General features: G+C 40.4%; 1 protein-coding gene across 4 annotated transcripts in view; it reads left to right on the plus strand.

Moving 5' to 3' along the window:
* Urb2 (URB2 ribosome biogenesis homolog) overlaps positions 1 to 20,268 on the plus strand; it is a 39,388-nt gene extending 19,120 nt beyond the window's left edge. For all 4 annotated transcript variants that reach the window (XM_076572316.1, XM_042277844.2, XM_042277843.2 and 1 more), the window contains exons 6-10: positions 7,169 to 7,279; positions 9,546 to 9,788; positions 13,590 to 13,677; positions 16,589 to 16,728; positions 18,746 to 20,268. In XM_076572316.1, coding sequence (XP_076428431.1) covers positions 7,169 to 7,279; positions 9,546 to 9,788; positions 13,590 to 13,677; positions 16,589 to 16,728; positions 18,746 to 18,943 — 780 coding nt within the window. In that variant the 3' untranslated portion in view covers positions 18,944 to 20,268. The remainder of the gene's footprint in view (positions 1 to 7,168; positions 7,280 to 9,545; positions 9,789 to 13,589; positions 13,678 to 16,588; positions 16,729 to 18,745) is intronic.
* The last annotated feature ends 1,770 nt before the right edge of the window (positions 20,269 to 22,038 follow it).

A 22,038-nucleotide genomic window follows, 5' to 3' on the forward strand; every position in this document is an offset into this window, starting at 1 on the left:
TTTGTTCAACTTTTTTTCCTGACCATTACCAATAACAACTTGTAACTGACCACCCTAAACGATGACAAATATCCATAGCCCATTGAACGACCAAAAACCACCCACCCCACTTGTTGGGAATGTGGGTGTTGTGTCCTTAAGTTTCCTGCTGTCTGAGGGTGGCAGCATCTTTAAGGGATCCTGAAAAGAAAATTTTGGGTTGTCAAGTCCTGGGAGAGGTAGCTCTATCATTTGTTGTCCAGTCTCTGAGAAATGGGAAAGTGCAGGGCTTGTCTCAAGTTCTGGCTAGAGTAGTCTATGAGGCTGGATCATCTCAGCTAGCCATCTTGAAATTGTCCTGAGCAGTTTGTAGCCCAAAGCCAATCTTTGTGTGGTATTTGTTGGCTTAGTGGCATTATCATAGTACATGTGGAATCATAGTTGTGGGGCCCCATAATCCTTTTGGAGACTTCAGAGATCACTGTTAGGCATAGTCTTGGTTCTCTGCAGAAAACTAATGTTTTAAATGTCATATACAGCAGATTTCAAAGAGGTTAAAGGATCAATATTTATTATGTACATCCAGAGTACAAAAACTTAATTCCTAGTTTTTGATAGAGACTCAAACCTGAAATCATATACAAGAAGCTAGGTGAAGCTTTTTTCTAGAATTAGTCCTCTATATGACCATTAATGTCATGACAAAAAAGTTTAAAATGTACATATATATATACACACATATATTGATCTTGTGAATTTTGAGATAATAGTTATACCTCAAGAAAAGTTTTAAATAGTCAAAATAAAACCAAAGGACCATGAGATCAGTACCAATAGAATAGTCCCTTAATTTTGGTTTTTCTTCTGTCCCATATCAGGTGGCTCTTCTGACATGATACAGAGATTTTGCATTTTCCTTTAACAAGCATGCTTGGGTTTAGAGAAGAAGAGAGCCACACTTCAACCTCAAAGCCAGCTTTAATTTTCAATTGAACCGGGACTACAAAAGACCATTTGCATTATGTGTCTATAGAGAACAGCAGAAACAATTGGGAGGATTTATGAAATTTTATCCTGTTGAAAATGTGATATATCAATAGGCCATTTACTCCTTTTTCTTGGAACTTTTTTTTTTTTTTTTTTTTTTGATTTGTCCTTTTTCTTCACATGTCTCATTTATTCAGTAGTCTTCAGATTCCTTAGCTGGATGCCTTTATTCTCCTGAAAAGACAAAACCAAATCCTTACCCAACCCTAACTTTGGGGAGACTCCTTTTTGGCAAGTTATATCTGATCAAATGAGAAGCATTTGTTAATCTTATAAGTTAGTTTAGATTGAATGGCCATGCTGTTTGATGAACTATCATCTCTTCTAATAAAGAGGTCTCTCTTGTTCAAATTGAACCTTTATCAATTTTGATGGTATCCTTAGCTTTTCTTCTGAAGAAACAAAAGCAAAACCTCTTCCTCAACGTAACACATATCATGGTCTCCATTCTGAGGTCAGCACATCTTTAAAGTATAGAGGTTGATTTAATTCCATAGTTCTTCTATTATCCAATGTCTCTCTGCAGCTGTCGTTCCTTTCTCATTAGCATTTAGAAAATTCAAAGTTAATAAAGCATTATGCAGTCTATTTCTGGGGATCTTTTATTACCCCTTTCTGTTTATTTAGCTTTCCATGACTGCTTACCCTGTAGGGTTGTGTGGTATACCTGTAATATGCTTTATATTGTAAAAAGCAAAAAACTTTCATTTTACCAGAGACATATGCTGGAGCATTGTCAGTTTTAATTTGTACAGGTATACCCATGATGGCCACAACTTCTATCAAACATGTGAATATAGAATCAGCCTTTTTAAAACTCAAAGTAGTCACTCATTGAAATCCTGAATAGGTATCAATTGTGTGGTGTACATAATTTAATTTTCCAAATTCTACAAAATGAAACACATCCATCCACTAGATTTCATTCCTTTGAGTACCCTTTGGTACTCCATTCCTGCAGGTAATGGAGTTTGGTTTATAAAGAACAAGTAGGACATTTTCTTATAATTTCTTTGACTTGTTACCAAGTGAAGGAAAATCCTTTTTCAAACCCTTGCTATTGACATGTTTTTTTTTATTATTTATTTATTTATTTTTTTTATGAAATTCTGAGGCCTCCAGCACATGTCCTATCAATAGTAGACCAATTTTTTCATTACTTTGTGCTAGAGGGCCTGGCAGACCCAAATGGGATCAGATGTGTGTTATATATAAGGGATGTTTCCTATTCCTAATTATTTCTTGTAACTAAATAAATAACAAAGTTAATTCTGATCCATCAGGAATAAATTTAGCAGTTTTAATGTGTAAAACAACTCTTTCTGCATAGTGAGAGTCAGTAACTATGTTAAGAGGTTTTGTAAAATCCATTCATACCATCAGAATAGCATATAATTTTGACTTTTGGACAGAATCATAAGGGCTTTGAGCCACTTTACTTAAATTTCCTAATTTATAACCTGCCTTTCCTGATGTGTTTTCATCAGTATAAAATGTAGGGGCTCTAGACATTGGTGTTCCTCATACAATGCAAGGAAGGATTCAGTTCTCTTTATAAATGGAATTCTCTTTCTTTTGGGATATTTGTTGTTAACCTCTCCCTGCAAGTTCTTTGCCAAGGTTCACTTTCTGCCCATAATTTATCAATTTCATCATTAGTAAAAGGTACTACATTTTCTGCTGGGTCTATTTCTGCTTATTGACAAAGTCTCAAATTTTCTTTTAGAATCAACTCAGAGACATTTTCCACATAAGGTTTTATTTATTTACTTACTTACTCTTTATGTGGTAAAAAGATCCATTATAAGATAATATCTTACCTCTGCATTAATATTCCTGTAGGAGAATGTTTAGAAGGGAAGATTACCAGAATGCAATCAAGCTCTGGATCCAAATGATCCACATGTGCACCTGTAATTTCTTTTCTACCAAAGGCAATTCTCTCTTAGCTTCAGCTGATAATTCTCTTGGATTATTTAAATCCTTGTCCCCATTTAAGGTTTTGAACAAATTAATTAGTTCTTAATTTTCTACTCCAATAAGTGGGCTGTAGATAGGAAATGTCTTTGAAAGCCATTAAAAGTCCACAATTGAGCTGTCCTAATTTGCATCTTTTGTAGTCTAGTATTTTGTAGACCTATTTTATATCCTAAATAGTTAATAGAATCTCCTCTTTGTATTTTTTTTTCAGGAGCAATTTGTAATCCCTAACAAGACAAAATTCTTTACTTCTTCAAACATTCTTTCTAAAGTATCTACGTTTGAATCAGCTAGTAAGATATCATCCATGTAATGGTAAACTATAGACTGAGAAAATTGTTTACAAATCATTTCCAATGGCTGACTTACAAAATATGGCATAGGGTGGGGCTATTTAACATTCCCTGTGGGAGAACTTTCCATTAATATCTTTTAACAGGCTGAAAGTTATTATAAATAGGCACTGTGAAGGCAAATTTTTCTTTTTCTTGTAAAGGTATAGTGAAGAAACAGTCTTTTAAATCAATAACTATCAGTGGCCATTCTTTAGGTAACAGAGAAGGCAAAAGAATTCAAGACTGTAGAGAGCCCATTGGCTGAATCACCTTATTAACAGCTCTTAGATCTGTTACCCTTCTCCATTTTCCAGATTTCTTTTTAACAACAAATACAGGAGAATTCCAAGGACTGGTTGATTCTTCAGTATGCTGAGCATTTAGCTGCTCCTGTACCAACTGTTCTAAAGCCTGCAGTTTCTCTGATGTTAAAGGCCATTGCTGAACCCATACAAGCTTGTCTGTTAACCATTTTAAAAGTAGGGCTGTTGATGCCTTTGAAAGATCAGCAGCTGTTGTGCCTTGTTCTTGTACAACCTGAATGGTTGGTGACTATTCTTTATAATACCTTCTAATATTTTCCCAGAAACATACGTTAATTTATGGTTTGTTTCTGAGATTGGAGGAATGTTAATCTGGGTGTTCCGTTGCTGTAACAAATCACGTCCCCACAAATTCATTGCTATATTACTTACATATGGCTTTAATTTCCTCTCTGTCCTTCTGGCTCTGTACATTCAATTAGACCCATGTCACACTCTGTTTTACCTGAAATAACGTTCTAGTCCCCAAAAGCTGAATATTTACTTCCTGAAGAAGCCAATTTGGATGCCAAGATTTTGGTGCAATTATTGTTACATCCATATCTTTGTCTATAAGACCTTCAATGATGATATCATTTATTCGTATTTTTTTTTTTTTAAGATTTATTTGTTATGTATACAGCATGTATGACCAGAAGAGGGCACCAGACCTCATTACAGATGGTTGTGAGCCACCATGTGGTTGCTGGGAATTGAACTCAGGACCTCTGGAAGAGCAGTTGGTGCTCTTAACCTCTAAGCCATTTCTTCAGCCCATTTATTCGTATTTTTAATTTTAGTCTTTGTTCATTTATAGAAGTTTGCCAAAATATTTGCTTTATGGTTTCTTCTGAATTCTTTGTTCTTCTATAGCTGTTTTATCATCCAGAGCAGAATGGTTTTTTACAATAGATATTAGGTTCTTAAATTGCTCTGGTAAGGAGTTTTCTCCATGATGACAGGAAATGACTAAATGGAATTTGACTTGGAGGCCTGTGAGAGGCCCCTCAAGGCGTTTCCTGATGGCAAAGAGTTACCTTGACTGTCCCTTGTTGATCTATATTCATTAGTCCAATGTCTGCCTTTGCCACACCTTCTGCATAATCCAGAACGGAAGGGTGTTCTGTTGAGATTATTCTTAGAAAAAAAACATTGTTTCTAGGAACACCTTGTTTACAATCTCTTTTTAGGTGACCTTGTTTACCTCCATTGAAACATTTGACATTTTGATTTTTCTTCAAACCTCTGAAAATCACCTTGCCTATTCAAGCATCACCATAGTCATGAGATTCAATAGTGATTGTATCTCAGATCCATTCCTCTAAGGGTGTTGATCTTGCCTTTAATGAACCAATTATCCTTTTGCATTGTGCATTAGCATTTTCAAAAGCCAGAAATTCAATTATTATTTGTCTAGCTTCTAAATTTAGTATCATTCTGTTTACTGCTGAAGTCAATCTTTGTAAGAAGTCAGTGAAGGTTTCTTTTGGGCCCTTCATAACTTTAGTAAATGACTCGATTTTCTTTCCTACTTCTTCAATTCTGTCCCAAGCATTCAAGGCTGTTATGTGGCATAAAGCCAGGGTGTGATCATCATGTAGAGATTGCCTTTATACATTAGCATAATCTCCCTCTCCAAGAAGTTGGTCTTGGGAGATTTCCATACCTCTAACCAACCCTACTTTTTTGTTCAGTGGTCTTAGCCTCATTTTTCTACCAGGTCCTCCACAGTTATTGAGGACCAGCCTCCAAGACTGCTGTAACCAAGTTTCTCCAGTCCTGAGGGATAATTCTATTACAAGTTGTCCACGAGTTTAACATCTGCTTCACAAAAGGTGAATGCATGCCGTATGAGATTATCACTTCCTTGCAAAGTCTAACATTTGCACAGGAGTCATTCAGCTCTTATACTGTCTTGAGGATATCTATCATTTGGCAGTTCCTATAAGGTTACTGGATAAATTAAGGTTGGCTATTTGAAAACCTTAGTCTGTTCCTCTCTAACCTTATAATGCAATGCTGAGATTGGTTCTTTAAATTCCTCCATCTGGGTTTGAATATCTCTATGATCCGTTTTAATAAGTTTTTCTAAAACCTTTATCTTGGCACTCATATTAACCAACCTTTTAAATGATAAAACAAAAGTGATCAAACAGATAATGTTTATAATTGACATTATGTTAAATCCTATCAAAATTAATTATCCTCTCATCTAATTATTCTATTTCCAAACTGTGCATTGTGTAATCATAGAGACCTAACTCTCTCCATTGTAATAGTGTTACCCAGTTTTTAATGTGGGGAAAAAAAATCTCTCTCTTTTACTAAATCCCCTTTTAAGAATTCCCAGTTGTCTCACCAAATCTGCCAACGATGACGATTCAGATGTGAGGCTGACTGCTTCTGCAGAGAACAGTGGAAGCCTGAGTAGGTTTTAAGGCAGCTACCTAGTGTGCCACAACCCACCGGGAGAGAAGAAGCCAAAGAGCCAGACGTCTGCATGGGGGAATGTGTGAAAGTGGCTAACTTCTGCAGTTTTTGGAGCGCAAAAGCCTATGGAGTTTGCTGCAGATAGGCTGCAACAGAAACTTAGCCAGACGTGGTAGTGACTCTGGCCACATGTAGCTCTGGCCTGTGCTGGTGGCTGCAAAGCCACAGGCAAGCATCTTTTTTTGTGAATTCATGCCCCAAATATTAGACACCAGGTGTAGCATGAATCCTAATTGGTCTTAATAATAAAAACCCAGAGCCAGATATCGGGGTAAATGCTGAAAGATCCGTAAAGGAACCAGCACTAAAGAGACTTCTTACCTCTATGGAATCCTCAGCCTGAAAGGGAGAGAACTGAGTTCCTGTCTCCTCCCTCCTTAACTTGCCTGCTTGTGTTCTGGTTAAAAGCATTGCCTGCCATCACAGCATCTCACCCAATATTTTCTTTAAACTTCCTTATGTCGTTTTTGGTTTTTAAAATTATTTTAAAATTTTACTTTATATGTATGGGTATTTTGCCTTCATGTATATCTGTGCACCTTGTGCATGCCTTGTGCCAGTGGAGGCCATGAGAGGGCATCAGATACCCTGGAACTGGAGTTAAATGATTGTAAGCCATGATGTGGATATTGGAAATCAAACCCAGGTTCTCTAGAACCAGTGCTCTTAACCACTAAACCATCTCTCCAGCCTTCTTGTGTAGTTCTTGATCAGTGAAGTAATAGCATCCTCTGTGGACAGCATCTTGGCAAAATGGGGTCTATGATTAGACTATTCTTTGTCCTTCACTGAGCTTGCTGTCCTGGACCAATTTTGTGCCTGAAGGCCCTATTTCAGCTCGAGTTATGTTCATCATCATTGCCTCCTCTCTGTGCACAAATGTGAAAGATGGCCCTTGCTCTTAGAACTCAGCCCTCACCAGGCCTGTCGCTGTCCCCAATAACAAGGTTCCATTTTATCATCAGTACAAGTAAGAGAATCTCCTCTCCTATGGGATTTGCTATTTCTGTTCTAAAGTTTGCCCTTTTGTTTCAGGTTGTTTTGTGTGCCATTAGACTACTCAATCTGCTACTTAAATGCCCACTCAATGGAGAAAAGGCAAGTTTGCTGTGGCGTACATGCCCCCAGATCGTCACAGCTCTAATGGTGAGTAGCTTCTCGAGATGCACCCTCCAGCTCATTTGACATTCCCTCTTCTATAAGACAGCTAGTTGCTTGGGATCCGCCACCCTATGGTTCTGGGGCTGTTTCTTGAAGGTGGCGTGAACAGGTAACCCATTTGTGTTTTCTGTCTGTATACACTGTTAGACAATAGCAACCTGGCATGGAGGTGGTGAGAGGGATGGACACTGAGAACTATAAGACAGGGAGTGATGAGATGAATGGCAAGGACAAGGTGAGGCTACTTTGGGCCATATACTCAAAATAGGTGAAGGGGGATCCCTAGGGCTGATTCCCCACAAAATTTTGTGGTCAGGTATCAGGAGGGGTACATGTGTGTAAGGCATGTGATACAGTGAAGGGGAATACTCTTATCCTACCAAAGTGTTGAATTTATCTGGCAGTTACTTAGTTTCATTTTATACAAAAGCCTGGTTCCACCGGATGGACGGTGGTGGTGCACGCCTTTAATCCCAGACCTTGGGAGGCACAGCCAGGCGGATCTCTGTGAGTTCAAGGCTAGCCTGGTCTACAGAGTGAGATCCAGGACAGGCACCAAAAAACTACACAGAGAAACCCTGTCTTGGAAAACAAAACAAAAAAACAAAAACAAAACAAAACAACCAAACACCTGGTTCGTTGAGGCTGGTCTTAGTGTTTGCACCCTTCATTGAGCCTGGCTCAAAGGTTCTTACTGAAGATAGGAAAGAACAGTGCCTGTTTGCCATCATTGTCATCTGGATATAACTTCTGCTATCTGAGAGAATTGTCATGAATCAGCATATTTCCAGAGCTAAAGGGCCTGAAAACTAGACTGCATGTTTCCTCCTGTTTTCTAATTTGCTTGTTTTTGACCTAAGAATATGTAAAACCAAAAGGCCTATGCTGCATCTGTATGTGTTGAGCAGACAGTGAAGCAAGTGGGGTATGGAACATACTGATGGGTGGCCATTATGATGACAGTGTGTGTGTTGACCACCTTGATATGCACCAGGTTGGAACCCACTTGATGCCTCTAATGTGTGTGGCAGACAGGCTGCAGAGCCATGTTCCCTGCAGAATGATGGCACTTGTAAGATTCAGGACCCAAAGACCTCCTTAGATACTGTCAAGCTAGAAGCCACAGGGGTGTTCTCTAAATGACCCAGGGATATAGTTTTTTGTTTGTTTGTTTTTAAACTCTTTTGGCTCTTTGGGGGGCCCACTACCCAGCTCCCAATAAATCAGACATGGAGGCTTATTCTTACTTATGAATGCCTGGCCTTAGCTTGGCTTGTTTCTAGCCAGCTTTTCTTAAATTATCCATCTATCTTTTGCCTATGGGCTTTTGTCTTTCTCTATTTCTATATACTTTTCTTTACTTCTTACTCTGTGGCTTGCTGTATAGCTGGGTAGCTGGCCCCTAATGTCCTCCTCCTTTTCTTGGTCTTTGATCTCCCTCTTCCCAGATTTCTCCTATTTATTCTCTTTGCCTGCCAGCCCCGCCTATCCTTCCTCTCATCTTGCTATTGGTTGTTCAGCTCTTTATTAGACCAATCAGGTGTTTTAGACAGGCAAAGTAACACAGCTCCAAAGTTAAACAAATGCAACATAAAAGAATGCAACACATCTTTGCATCATTAAACAAATGTTGCACAGCACAAACAAATGTAACACATCTTCAAATAATATTCCACAATACAGGGAAGTGCCCTATCTTGAGTCTGTTCTCTTATTGTCTAGGATAGTAACTGAAAATCTTTTTTTTTTTTTTTTTTCAAGACAGGGTTTCTCTGTGTAGTTTTGGTACCTTTCCTGGACCTTGCTCTGTAGACCAGGATGATCTCGAACTCACAAAGATCCACCTGGCTCTGCCTCCCAAGTGCTGGGATTAAAGGGGTGCCTCACTGTGGCTGGCATAACTGAAAATTTTAATGAGACCTGTTTTATAACCAGAGGCATTTGGAACTGATGATCTGTTTTGCTACGTGTGTCTGACATGCAGCTTCCTTGTAAGGAGTTGGGTGTGTCTGTTTCCTTTTAAGAAATTGCTTGTCTCATTGTAGATGCACTCAACACAAAGTGAGAGGTGAAGCAGCCAGGGCTGTGGGAGACTGGATGATAGCCTCCTTATCCCTTTGGATTGTTGATGGTCCACACTACTTCCTTGTAGAGCATAGGCAGACTTCCTTTGTCACCTAGAGCTTTAGTGGTTTTATGTCTTTGGAGGATCACCGTCTCTTTTCTTTCCTTTGTTTGTCTTGCTTTGTAGCTGCAACACCACGAGGCCTGCCAGGAGCAGCCTGTGGCCCTGGTAGTGGTTGAGCCTATTCTTGACGTCCTGGCTGTTCTGCTGCGGAAAGGGGAGGAGACCATCAGCAACCCTCACCATGTCAGTCTGGCTTTTAACATCTTGCTCACAGTGCCTCTGGACCACCTGAAGCCACTGGAGTTTGGCAGTGTCTTCCTGAAGATGCACAATGTGCTATTCTCCATCTTGCAGTGTCACTCTAAGGTGAGAGGAAGAGCATGCAGCTGCTCCTATGTGAGCTGGGAATGCCAGCTTCTAGAGGAGCAGCAGAAGGGCTGGGGGCTGCTCGGTGGTGTGCAAGAGAAAGGCTCCCAGGTTATCCTTCCTACCACTAAAAATAAAGCAGACAGACAGAAAACTAAAGAAAAGCAAGCTCCACTGTTACAGACTTTGCTTCCAGTAATTTCTGGTATGTAAACATAGAAATACTTGACCTACTCTTGAGGCCGATTGAGTTGTTTTTTTCACGTCTGATACTTTGAGTGGTGTCATATATTATACAAAGAAGGCCCATTATTTTGTGTTTGCTGATGATGTATTTAAATAAGTTGCTACCTTGTTTAGATATGTTGGGTTTATAATTCAAGTGGTAAAGGGAGTGAGGGTCTTGAGTTTATAATCTGCTACTGTTATGTTATGCAGAGGCTAGGAACACAGATCTCACAGAAGAGAGTATGACCAAGTAGCATTTGTTGAACATTTGCTGCTTTACCTGCCATAGTAAGACTGTAAAGCATGTGTAATCCTATTTTAGTGATGAGGATACTGAGGCTCAGTGAATGTTTTGACCAATGCCACTTGGTTTGAATCTGAGTGTTAGGCTAAGCCTATTGATACCTTTGACCAGGGTTCTTTTGGTTCTTTGACCAGGCACCACCACTAATATATGTGACCAGTAGGAATTCATAGATACTATATATGTTCATGTACACATACATGTTGAGATATTTCTAAGTATTTTGATAATCTAAGAATAGATAGTGTACATACATGCTATGATGTGTGTTTGAAGGTCAGAGTACAAATTTATGGAGACAGTTCTCTGTCTCTTTTATATGAGGGTCAGTGTCCAAAGTAGGGTTACTATTACTGTGCTGAAACACCATGACCCAAAAGCATGTTGGGGAGAAAAGGGTTTATTTGGCTTACACTTCCTCATGATAGTCCATCACTGAAGGAAATTAGGACAAGGAACTCAAGCAGGGCAGGAACCTGGAGGCAGGAGCTGATGCAGAGACCATAGAGGGTTCTGCTTCCTGGCTTGTTTCTCATGGCTTGCTCAGCTTGCATTCTTATAGAACCCAGGACTACTAGCCCAGGAATGGCACCACCCACAGAGGTCTGGCCCTTCCCTATCAATCACTTATTAAGAAAATGCCGGGGTTGGGGATTTAGCTTAGTGGTAGAGTGCTTGCCTAGCAACTGCAAGGCCCTGGGTTTGGTTCTCAGCTCTGGGGGGAAAAAAAGCCTTGCAGCCAGATCTTATGGAGGCATTTTCTCAATTGAGGCTTTTTCCTCTCTGATGACTCTAGCTTGTGTCAAATTAACCTAAAACCAGCCAGCACATTCAGGGATTGAACTCAGGCCACGAGGCATGCGTGGCAAACATCTTTACCCACTAAGTTATCTTATCTCTCCAGCAATGCCATTTTTTAAGAGAAATGGGCTGTTCCAAAGACTTTTCCGTCTGTCACCTTTGGCCCTGCCTCCTATGTCACTACCTTTGATAAGAAATGTTTTGACTAATTATTAAGGTTATTATGTGACTGTATAATATAAATGCAGCACAAATCTATCACAATCTGAGATTGCAGATCTTGCTAAAAGTTATGAAAGTAAGAATAAAAAACTGACTCCTGCAAAGCTACTAACGCATGAGTATTTAGTGTGTTTGGACTTCAGTGTGTAGAGAACCTCAACAACATAATATTAACAGGATGATGTGAGTAATTAAAGTAGCTAACATTCACCTGACACTCTCAGGTCTCATGAGGGAAGCCAATGCATGGTTAGAGCCACATACATGTGAACACTCAGCTAGAATCCTTTCACATATATCTGGGTAATGTATGTGGTAACAGGTGGCCAACATTGACAAGGCACCTAGGAGGAGGCTATGATGAGAAAACTTCACGTTATAATTATTTCCTCATGATGACCTGTTATCTTCATTTTGCAAATGAGAAAAATGAGGCACACACAGATTTGTGAAGTTACCAAAGTGTCATTGTGGAGCTAGGTAGTTTGGTCTGGATTTGATAACTTTTCATCAGTATAACAAGAATTCAGAGAGAACTTAGAGCATTGATGAAGCTCTGGGATGCTTTCACAAAAATAGCCTCCTCTTAAACCTGTTGCAAAAAGCCAATATGAAAGGTTTGCTGTGATTTTGTCTGAATTTTGTTGGATTAATTATACTAGAGAGAATTGTTCTGTTGCTTTACTCTTTTTTTCAGTCCAACATAGAGAGCAGTGTGGTCCAGTAAGTAAATATTCAGTGGTGCTTGCATTGTCAGTGTGGTACTCATTTGCCTCAGACATGTTGGCCACTTGAAATGTGGTCAGTATGACTAGGAACTGCATGTTTAATTTTGCTTAATTCTAATTCAATTTACATGAGCTCATTGCTGTTTGGCTGGACATTGTGGTTGTGTTTCTGATGTCAGGTGTAAAGGAAGTATGTTTGGGACTGGGGAGATGTAAGCGTGAGGAGCCCAATTTGGATCCCCAGAATCCAAGTAAAGCTGGACATGGTAGCCTGTGTCTGTAATCCCAGTGCTTTTATGGCAAGATAGGAGGTGGAGATAGGTGAATCCCTGGAAGGTTGAGGGTCAGCTAGCCTGGAGAACACAGCAGTGAACAACAAAAATAAGGTAGAAGGCAAGGACTAATACCTGAGGTTGTCCTCTGACCTCTACATGTGTGCTGTGGCATACATACAGCCACACTCACATACATGCATGACCACACATGCACACAGAGATGAAAAAAGCATGTTTTGTCATTTTAGCCTTCTTTTTCTTTTCCTTCCTTCCTTCCTTCCTTCCTTCCTTCCTTCCTTCCTTCCTTCCTTCCTTTCTTTACTTTATTTCTTTCTAAATGAAATAAAGTAGAGTTTATTGAGAAAAGGCTTTAACTGCCTGATGTAGTAATGAATGCCTGTGATCTCCGCACTTGGCAAAGGCAGGAGGAATGCTGTGAGTTTGAAGCCAGCTTGGTCTACATATGAATTTCAGGCCAACCAGTGATACATAGTGAATCTTTGTCTCAAAGGAAAACAATTTTTATAAATAAAAGAAAGTGGGAAGGAAGAAGTACTTGGAGGATGGTTTTTAGACACTGAAGAAGGTTAGGAGTAAGCTTTTTAAAAAGATTTTATGTGTAGGAGTGTTTTATCTGCATATATGTATGTGCAGCACATGCATGCAGGGCTCATGATATCAGAAGAGGGTGACTGATCCCTTGGAACTGGAGTTACAGACAGATGGTTGTGAGCTCCTATGTGGTACTAGGAATTAAACCCAGGTCCTCGGCAAGAGGACCTATTCTTAACCACTTAGTTATCTCTCCAGTTCCAGGAGCAGGCTTCTTAAAAGAGTTGCTTAGACTTGGTGTTCAAAGGAAAGTCCTAGGCAGGCTATTCATCACTGTTATTTGGGATGGTTTGGTCCTCATTTTAAGTGAATTTATGTAATCCTTTTTTTAAAAAACACCAATTCTATGTGTGTTCCTAGGGTATATTAGAACCAGTGTAGAGAAAACACAGACTCGGCAAATTTTAAATCAAGGTGTCCTACAAATTTTGAAATGTATGCAATGTGGAACCCCTACTCCCTAAAATATTAAAACAAGAGTTAAGGAGCCAGATGTGAACCAGATGCTCAGTGTTTTTGGCAAAAAGAGAAGTATCTGTGCTGCACAGCAGGGCATACACCTCTCTGTATGGCCTGCCAAGTAAGCAGACGAAGATCATTGACCTACTTATGTGTTCCTTTATTACCACAGGTGATGCTGAAGGCCATTCCATCTTTCTTGAACTCATTTAATAGACTATTGTTTTCAGTTATGCATGAAGGACGGCAGAAAGACAAAGGTAATTCAGAGTATTGGCATTCGGTGCACAGATTCAAGTGTATTTATCATGCAGTGTTTCTGGCCATAAATATTATTGAAAATAAAACCACCAAACTGAGTTCACATGAGAAATGTTCAGATTATCAAGTGAGTATTCAAGAAAGAATTTATTGAAAAATATTTATTTTTATTTGTGTATGTGTGTATAAATTTTGTGTGCAAAGCTAATGTTAGTGGAGACCAGAAGAGAGGCTACCCTAGAGCCATAGTTACAGGTAGTTTTAAGCCACCTGGTATGGGTGCTAGGAATGGAACTTGTGACCTCTGGACCTTAACCACAGAGTTCTCTCTCCAGCCTCTTGTCTTAGTTAGGATTTTTATTGCTGTGATGAAACACCAGGACCAAAAGCAACTTGGTGGAAGGAAGGGGTTTATTTCAGCCTACAACTCTCAGGCTGCACTCTGTCACTGATGGAAGTCAGGGCAGGAACTTAGAGGCAGGAACTGAAGCAGAGGCCATGTGGATTGCTGCTCACTGGCTCGCTCTCCATGGTTTGCTCAGCCTGAAAAAATACAACTTAGTACCAGCTGCTCAAGGGTGGCACTGCCCCCTGTGGCATGGGCTTTCCCACATGAATCATTAATAAAGAGAGTGTACTGTTTTATTCATGACTTGCCTACAGGAAATATGATAGAGGCATTTTTTTCAGTTGAGGTTCTGTTTCCCAAATAACTCTAGCTAAGGTCAAACTGATAAAAACAAGAACACGACCCAGCCAAGGCATTTCTCAAGATGACTTTTGTTTGTTAGAGACAGGGTCTCACTATGTAGCCCTGGCTGGCTCAAACTGGCTTCAAACTTACACCTATCCTCCTGTCTCAAGATAATTTTTTAATATTTCAAATCATCACATTTTACTGTATCCCAAACTGTGTGGATGCACCTGGCATCTCTGATTGAAATTTCTTTTTCTGGAAAGAAGTGGGTGGGGGGAGAAGAGATGAGAGGTTGGTCACTAATGACAGATTTTGCAGTTTTCCCTTTACCTAGCTGTGGACAGCTAGCTAGTGGTATAACTAATTGTCACCACCTCCCATGCTTGGCATAGTGCATGTGTTGACCTAATAATTAAAATTCTACTCATGTGAAAGGCTAATAACAAGTTCCTTCTCTTTAGTAGCCTTTGCTGGTATATGATGATTGTCTGTGGTTCTAGTTAAGGTTTAATATCCCAAAATGCTATTCTGATGATGATGTCTCCCCTGGTCTACCCAGGGAGGCAGGCAGGCAAACCCAGACCTTGCTGTGGACTATGGAAGTGCAATATGACTGTATACTACATCAAGATTGTCCCTTGTCACATGTTCTGAGCATGCATGGAAGCATGTGCTTCATGTTGGCCTAGCTTGGTCCTCTCTAATCCCAAGAATATTCTCTGTACTTAGTGCTTGACCCACAAGGGTTTAACAGTTCTATTCTCTTTATTGGGTTCTAGTACACTCTTAGGATTATGAATGAAGTCAATGGCTGCAATAATCAGTGTCAGTTACTCATATTGTCTGAAAAGAGAAGCAGTAGAATGTTAGGTCATGAAGCACATGACTACAATGTGGGCTTTGTGAAATACTTCCCAAATATTAACTTAATTTCATAGAAATTACATTGATTTAGAGAACTACATTTATTAAAGATGTCTTCGTGTTTATTCTAAAAAACTGCTGTACATACTAAAAATAAGTCTTATTGAGGTTTAATGTATACATGATGAAATTCATCTGTTTAATTGACAATTAAGAACAAAGTGAAGCCACACCACAGTCAAAATATAGATTGTTTCAACTCCTGTTTGAGTTCTGTGCCTCTGTATTAGGCCTGACCCTGAGCAACCTCCAGTCTATCATTTGTTCCTGAGTTTGTTTGCATTTTCCAGATTTATAAATAAAATTATAGCTATCACTGTGCTCAGCAAAGCTTGGGAAGTGCTGTAGCATGGGTCAGAGCTCCCTACCAAGGCAAAGCAGGCTTAGGCAGCCCAGGAACTAGATGATCCTACATGAATAGCAAGGGAGGACTGGGAGTGAGAAGTGACTCTGGGAAGATAGGAGTAAGGTGGGGATTGTTTGCTGATGACATTGTGTCTTATCTCCATTGGCCTATGGAAGGAAAACCTTACACAGACAATTTCTAAAACTGATGGAGGCAAAGACATCATTTGGAACTCTTAAATCCTCTCAATAAACCATTTCTCTTGAAGATAGTTTTCATTTGATCCTCTCTTATAGCAGTCTGTCTCCTTTAAGATAATGATAGCAATCATAGATTTCATCCTGAGAAGTATTGATTTTTCTAGTTAGATATTGTATTGGTTGTTTTTCTCCTGGCTGTGATAAAATACTGACAAAGACAGCTTAAGAAAGGAAGGGTTTATTTTGGCTCACAGTTTGAAGAGATACAGTCCATCATGGGGACAGAAGTAGGGGTGGTTGGTTCCATTGTGTCTGTAGTCAGGTAGAAAGAGATGAATGCTGGGGCTCATTTGGCTTTTCTACTCCCTTCCCCCATTTTCAGCTCAGGACTCCAGTCCATAGGATGGTGTTGTCCATTTCAGGGTGGTCTTTCCTGCTCACTTAATCCTCTCTGGAAATAGCTTCTTAGATACTCCCCAGAGATATGTCTGTTAGGACTGTTAAAATGCAGTAGGTTGACAGTGAAAATTAGCTGTCACAGACCCCCTAGAAAAACTCGTAGACTTGAAATATTGTTTTTACTGTTGTCATGTTTGGATATATCTTTCACCTTATTTTTGTCTACAAAATAAGCCAGTTAGATTCTGGTAAGAGAGGGTTGCAGCCAATTCTATTTATAATATGATTGTAAGGCTAGAAGAAATGCTCTTGCCGTTTCAAAGTTAATGATTTTCTATCTGTAGGAAGCATGGATGACTTGCCAGTGGTCCTTGAGAGTGCACGCCTGGTAGAAAGGATGTATAGTCACATTGCTACTCGAGCTGAGGAGTTCACCGCATTCTCCCCGTTCCTGGTGGCTCAGTATGTGACAGAGGCACAGAAGGTAAAACCAGGCTGAACATGCTCATCAGGGGCTTCCATTCACAGTCTTAGAGCTTTTTACCAATAGCAGTGATAGGCCCACAGTAGCGGGCTTTCCTGTACATGGTGTGGGGGTGGGTGGGTGGAGGTGGAGTGTGATCAACTTTATGGAGTTATGGTCAGGACTGAGGAATGTGTGTCATGGAGCCCCTCACTGAAGTTGACTCAGGACTTCTAGGTCTCTGGTTCCAGTATAGACTTGGGCCTGTTTCCTTTTCTTGTTATCCAGCAGGCAAGTGAAATGTCCCCCCTGAGCCAAGAACTAAGAACTCTTATAGATCCAGCCCAGCAGAGGCTAGAAAAGAAGGGTCTGGGGTAGTCAGCACATTTAGCTGTCCCTAGACACTCAGAGCAGACTATAGAGTGGACACACTGGGAAATTCGCTACTGGTGATTTTTGTCCAAACTTATCTGACTTTTGGAATTGCTGTTTTAAATGATGAATTTATCATTAAGATTTACTTGTTTGCGTATGTCCATGCACTGTTTTCACACTTCATAAGTTATTGGTGCCCCATAGTCAGGCCACTTTAGGACTATAAATGGCGTTGGAACTTGAATTTGATTAATGAATGCCAATGTGCCAGAGAGTTGGGTGAATATAGAGCATATGTGTTTCCATTTGTTTGTATTTGTATAAACACATTTACATGCTTTCTGTCGGGGAAATAGCCAGTCTGGTGGACTGGCTTCATATTGGGGTCTCTTGCATGCATTGGTAGTTGGATCTCTTGGTGGGCACTGTAGTGGAGTATCTGGCTAGAGAAGTCGGCATTTCTCTAGCATTTGGTTGAACAGCCTTTCTAGATTGCTTCCTTCCCTATTGCTAGTAACTATAACTGTTGAGTAACTTTCTACCCCACACCCTTGCTGACATTGGTATTAAAGCTTCTTGTTATCCTAGCAACTTTGGCTGGGCTGGGGGATGGGAGGGGGCAGCAGTGCTAAGTAAGTGTATAAGAAGATACTTCCAGTGGTCCTAGAATGACATGGGGACTTGTAATTTGATTTCCTTATGAGTATTTAGCCGTTTTATCGAAGTTTGATATTCCCCAAGCATATGAGTCATTAACATATAAGCTTTTGATGAAAGAAAAGCTTGTACTTTTTAACTGGAGAATAAAATGAGACATAGTAATTTCACTTTGCTGAGGGACAAAAAGGGAAGTGATAAGTAGAACCCATAAGTTATATTATTCTAAGATTTACTTTATGAAGTCTGGTTTCCTGGCTTCATTATTCATCTCTAGTTTAAACTTGTCTATTTTTTTCCTTTTCCTTTTGTTTTGTTTTAATCTTGAAAGCAAAAAGGCCCTGTGGGTTATTTAAGGCCATTACATCCTGGAATCCATTGGCAGAAGTCTAGGTCTTATCTTTCACTTATTTTTAAATTTAGTAATGAAAATACTTCATATGCATTAGAGACTGCTATTGAAAGCCATAAATTCTCCCAGGCAGCATGTTTAGCTTTAATTAAATGCTCAAGAGCAAAGACAGTCTGAGAGATCTCTGCATTCATTCCCTGTGCTTCTGTAGACTAGGTGCTGTGGGAGGACCTGTGAGAGACAGGCAGATGTCCTGGGAAGACCCTGTTGGTCAGGAGATGCCACAGCCCACAGGCCTGCTTGTTTTGTCTGCTCGGTGTAGTGAGGAGTCCCAATGAAAACATACAAAGATGTTTCCAGTGCTTTGCTCTTTTACTTCCAGATCAGATTTACAACAGTCTCTTCATATTGCTAGCTTGGGATGAGTAGTGGTTAATGCTCATCCCACCCAATGAGTTTTGAAGCTGCTGGAATATATTTTCATTCATTGACCATTGATTCTAATTGTAGAAACTGCCTTTGTCTTAGAAAGTCTGAAGCCCAGGGATCTGTGGCCTCACCAATTTCATGCTGCTTAATTAATGAGCTCCGGAGTTTTCAGCATGCTGCCTGATCTGTCCCTGGTTTGTGCTTAGAGTCTTCCTTCTTTCCCAGATTACCTTGTACCCAACTGTGAAGAACCTGCTACAGGAGGGAATTTATCTCATCTTGGATCTCTGCATGGAGCGTGATATCCAATTTCTGCGGGCTTCACTGCAGCCTGGAGCACGAGATGTCTTTAAGGAGCTGCACAACGACTACCTCAAATACCACAAGGCCAAGCATGAAGGAGAGAAAAGATATACAGCCTAGGCCATACCACAGAAGCACAGTCACCTGGGACACCGTGCAGAGGCTTCATGGTTCAGAGCCATAGAGGATATAAGGCTTCTGAAGTTCTCATGCACATTGTCAATAACCATGGAAACTCCCCCCACCGCCCTATCCTCCACCTCCCCCACCCCCCCACCCCCCACCCCCACACGCGCGCATCTCACTGTGTATTCCTGACTGGCCTGGAACAAGGCCTGTAGACCAAGCTGGCCTTGAACTCACAGAGATCCACCTGCCTCTGCCTTCTGCATGCAGGTGCTAAAGGTATGCACTACCATGGCCACTTTGGGAATTATATATTTTTGTAGCTTTTTTATTTTTTTAAAGCTGAGTGTTCTTTAATATCCCTTCCTCCAGGATGATAAGAATTGAACCTAGGGCCTCACATATACTAATCTCACGCTTCTGCTACTCAGCTACACCTTCAAGCCTCAGTACATCTTTTTGTAACTAAGTGTGGCATAAGAAGCCTAGAAATAGGTTCTGGGATGGGATGAATTTAATGAAAAAATTGCTGACCATTATGACTGTACCTAATGTGGTCCTTTTTCTTTTTCCCTCTCCTGGCTGGAAACTGTAGAACTGGTGTTTTGCTTCTGATACATGGGTCTGTAATTAAGTCCTGTTTGAATAATTGTACCCTTCAAATCAAGTAACACAGAGACACTTTCTAGCTGCCATTCTTGTGTCTTCCCTCGGAAAATTCTGGTGGTGCTTGGGGGAGCAGCAAGGGCCCTGGATAGGGCAGTATGTACCTGTCTGGTAGTAGGGGAGGTCTCGTTCTAGCACAGGAGCCAGGGTTCCTGCTTGTTCCCACTTCAGTCTCAGAAGTTCATTACAGAACTTCCTACTCAGTTCAAGAAATACTGTTAATTGTTATATATATATGTATATATATATATATACACACACACACACACACATATGTGTATATATATATAGTTTGTTTTGTTTTGTTTTTCGAGACAGGGTTTCTCTGTGTAGCTTTGAGCCTTTCCTGGAACTCACTTGGTAGCCCAGGCTGGCCTCAAACTCACAGAGATCCACCTGACTCTGCCTCCTGAGTGCTGGGATTAAAGGCGTGCACCACCACCTGGCTCTAAACAATATATTTTAATGGTCTCAGTTTCCCAGCCTTTATTATCACTTAGAAATGGCTTGTTTTAGTCTTTTTGTTGTATGTGTGTGTGTGTATGTATGTATGTATGTATGTATAGTAAATTGATCAAAACTTAATGTTTTCTTGTGTAATAATTGTCATATGTTAGAGTCAGTAATAAAGATATTTGATATTTTTAATGTTACATAGTATTCTGCTGAATAGACATAGCTGCTTCATTTAATAAGTTGCCCATTGTCAGACATAGAAATCTTACACACTTTCCTTTTGTGAATATTGCCTGTGGCTAGATTATTTCCTAAGACAAATTCACATGAGCTGTTTGTTTATTTAGTTTTAGAATACTGTGTCTTATATTTTGAGACAGGACCTTATTTCTGTAGCCCAGGCTGGCCTTGAACTTGATCTTCCTGCTTCAGCCTCTTAAATATTAGGATAAGAGGTCTGTACCACCAGTTAGCCTGACTAAAAAGTCATATTGGTTTTAACAGACTTCTGTAAGTATTGCCAACTTACCCTCTAGAAAATATACACATTGATTTTTCCCAAGTGAATCTGTCACCACTTGGTTTGTTCTACACAGATAGGAATTGTGGGTGGGCAAGAAGTTCTTCTGGTACTGGCAGTCACTTGCCGTTGAGTGCCTGAGGCATAAGAACTAGACTGGCAGACCCAGAAGATTATGGCTTCAAGCCTAGAGAGCCGGAGACAGTAGGCCTTACAAGTCTTAAAATTCTGCATCTTGACACTGAAGTTGGAGGCTTACCTACTGTGGACTTGAAACCCTTGGCAGGTATTACAGTCCTTTGCTTCTGGTAGCCATGAGCAATAGCAGCAGGCAGTGGGGGCATGCAACACTTGCTGAATCAACCTTGGCTATTGAGACCCTTAGCTCTCACAGTGACCAGTGTTATAGCTCTCAGACCCAGGGTGTCTGAAATGCTTGGCCCTTGACAGTGATGAGTTCTATGGTTCTTAGGCCTTAAGACTCTTGGTATTTAAGCCTTGGCAGCTTTTTGAATGGTCAGTCCTTGTGTAGGGCCTGCAGTTCTTCCTTTTCAGCTCTACACTGATTTTGTCATCTCTGCCCCCTCTACTTCCCACCCCCAGGTCACTTTCTAGAACTCTTTAGCTACCCTTTCACTTCTATTGTTGCTGCTATTAGGACCATCTTTGCCACTGCTACTGTTCTACCTCTGCCTGTTCTCTTACTCAGCCTGTTCTCTTACTGATACTACCAAAAGCAAGGAAGAAAAGATTGAGCTGAGTATGGTGGTGCATGCCTTTGATCCCAGTATTTGGGAGGTAGAGGCAGAGGATCAGGATCAGTTTGTCATTCTCAGTGAATTGGAGGCCAGCATGCACACTACATGAGATCTTGTCTCAAAGAGAACAGCAGCAAAAGACTGCTTACAAGAAGCCTTCTGTTGGACCTGGTCTTGATTGTAACACTAGGGTGCAACACAGAAAGGTGTCTTAAAGTCACCTGAATAGCCTGCAGTGTTTGTATAGCCAGAAAAGAGGTGGTGGCAAGTATGTTTGTTCGACTCACAGGCCTCTGGCCAGCAGGGGAGGTGCTCTCTGACTGCTCTAGGTGCAAATAGCTGCTGACCCTCACTGAGCCTCACTGGAAAAGTTCACTCTAGGGTGCTTGTTCTTGAACAGGTGTAGTTTTTTCTGGAGCTGGACTTGTGTGCGATAAGCAGATGCGTGTTCATAAAGAAGGAAGTAGGTAGACTTCTTGTGACATATGCACTGGTCTGGAATTCACCAAGATGTTCCACTGTCTCCCTAGTGCTGGATTACCAGTTGGCCCCACAATATCACAACTCCTATTTTTCATACACTACTTTTTTGAGTTACTCTGCTTGGAACAGACAATATGAACTAGATACTTTGGATACCTGTGACAAACCTGTGCTTTATCCTCAAGTCTGATTTTATTTCCTGCTCT

The sequence above is a fragment of the Peromyscus maniculatus genome, chromosome 5, assembly GCF_049852395.1.
Source record: "Peromyscus maniculatus bairdii isolate BWxNUB_F1_BW_parent chromosome 5, HU_Pman_BW_mat_3.1, whole genome shotgun sequence".
Lineage (NCBI taxonomy): Eukaryota > Metazoa > Chordata > Mammalia > Rodentia > Cricetidae > Peromyscus > Peromyscus maniculatus.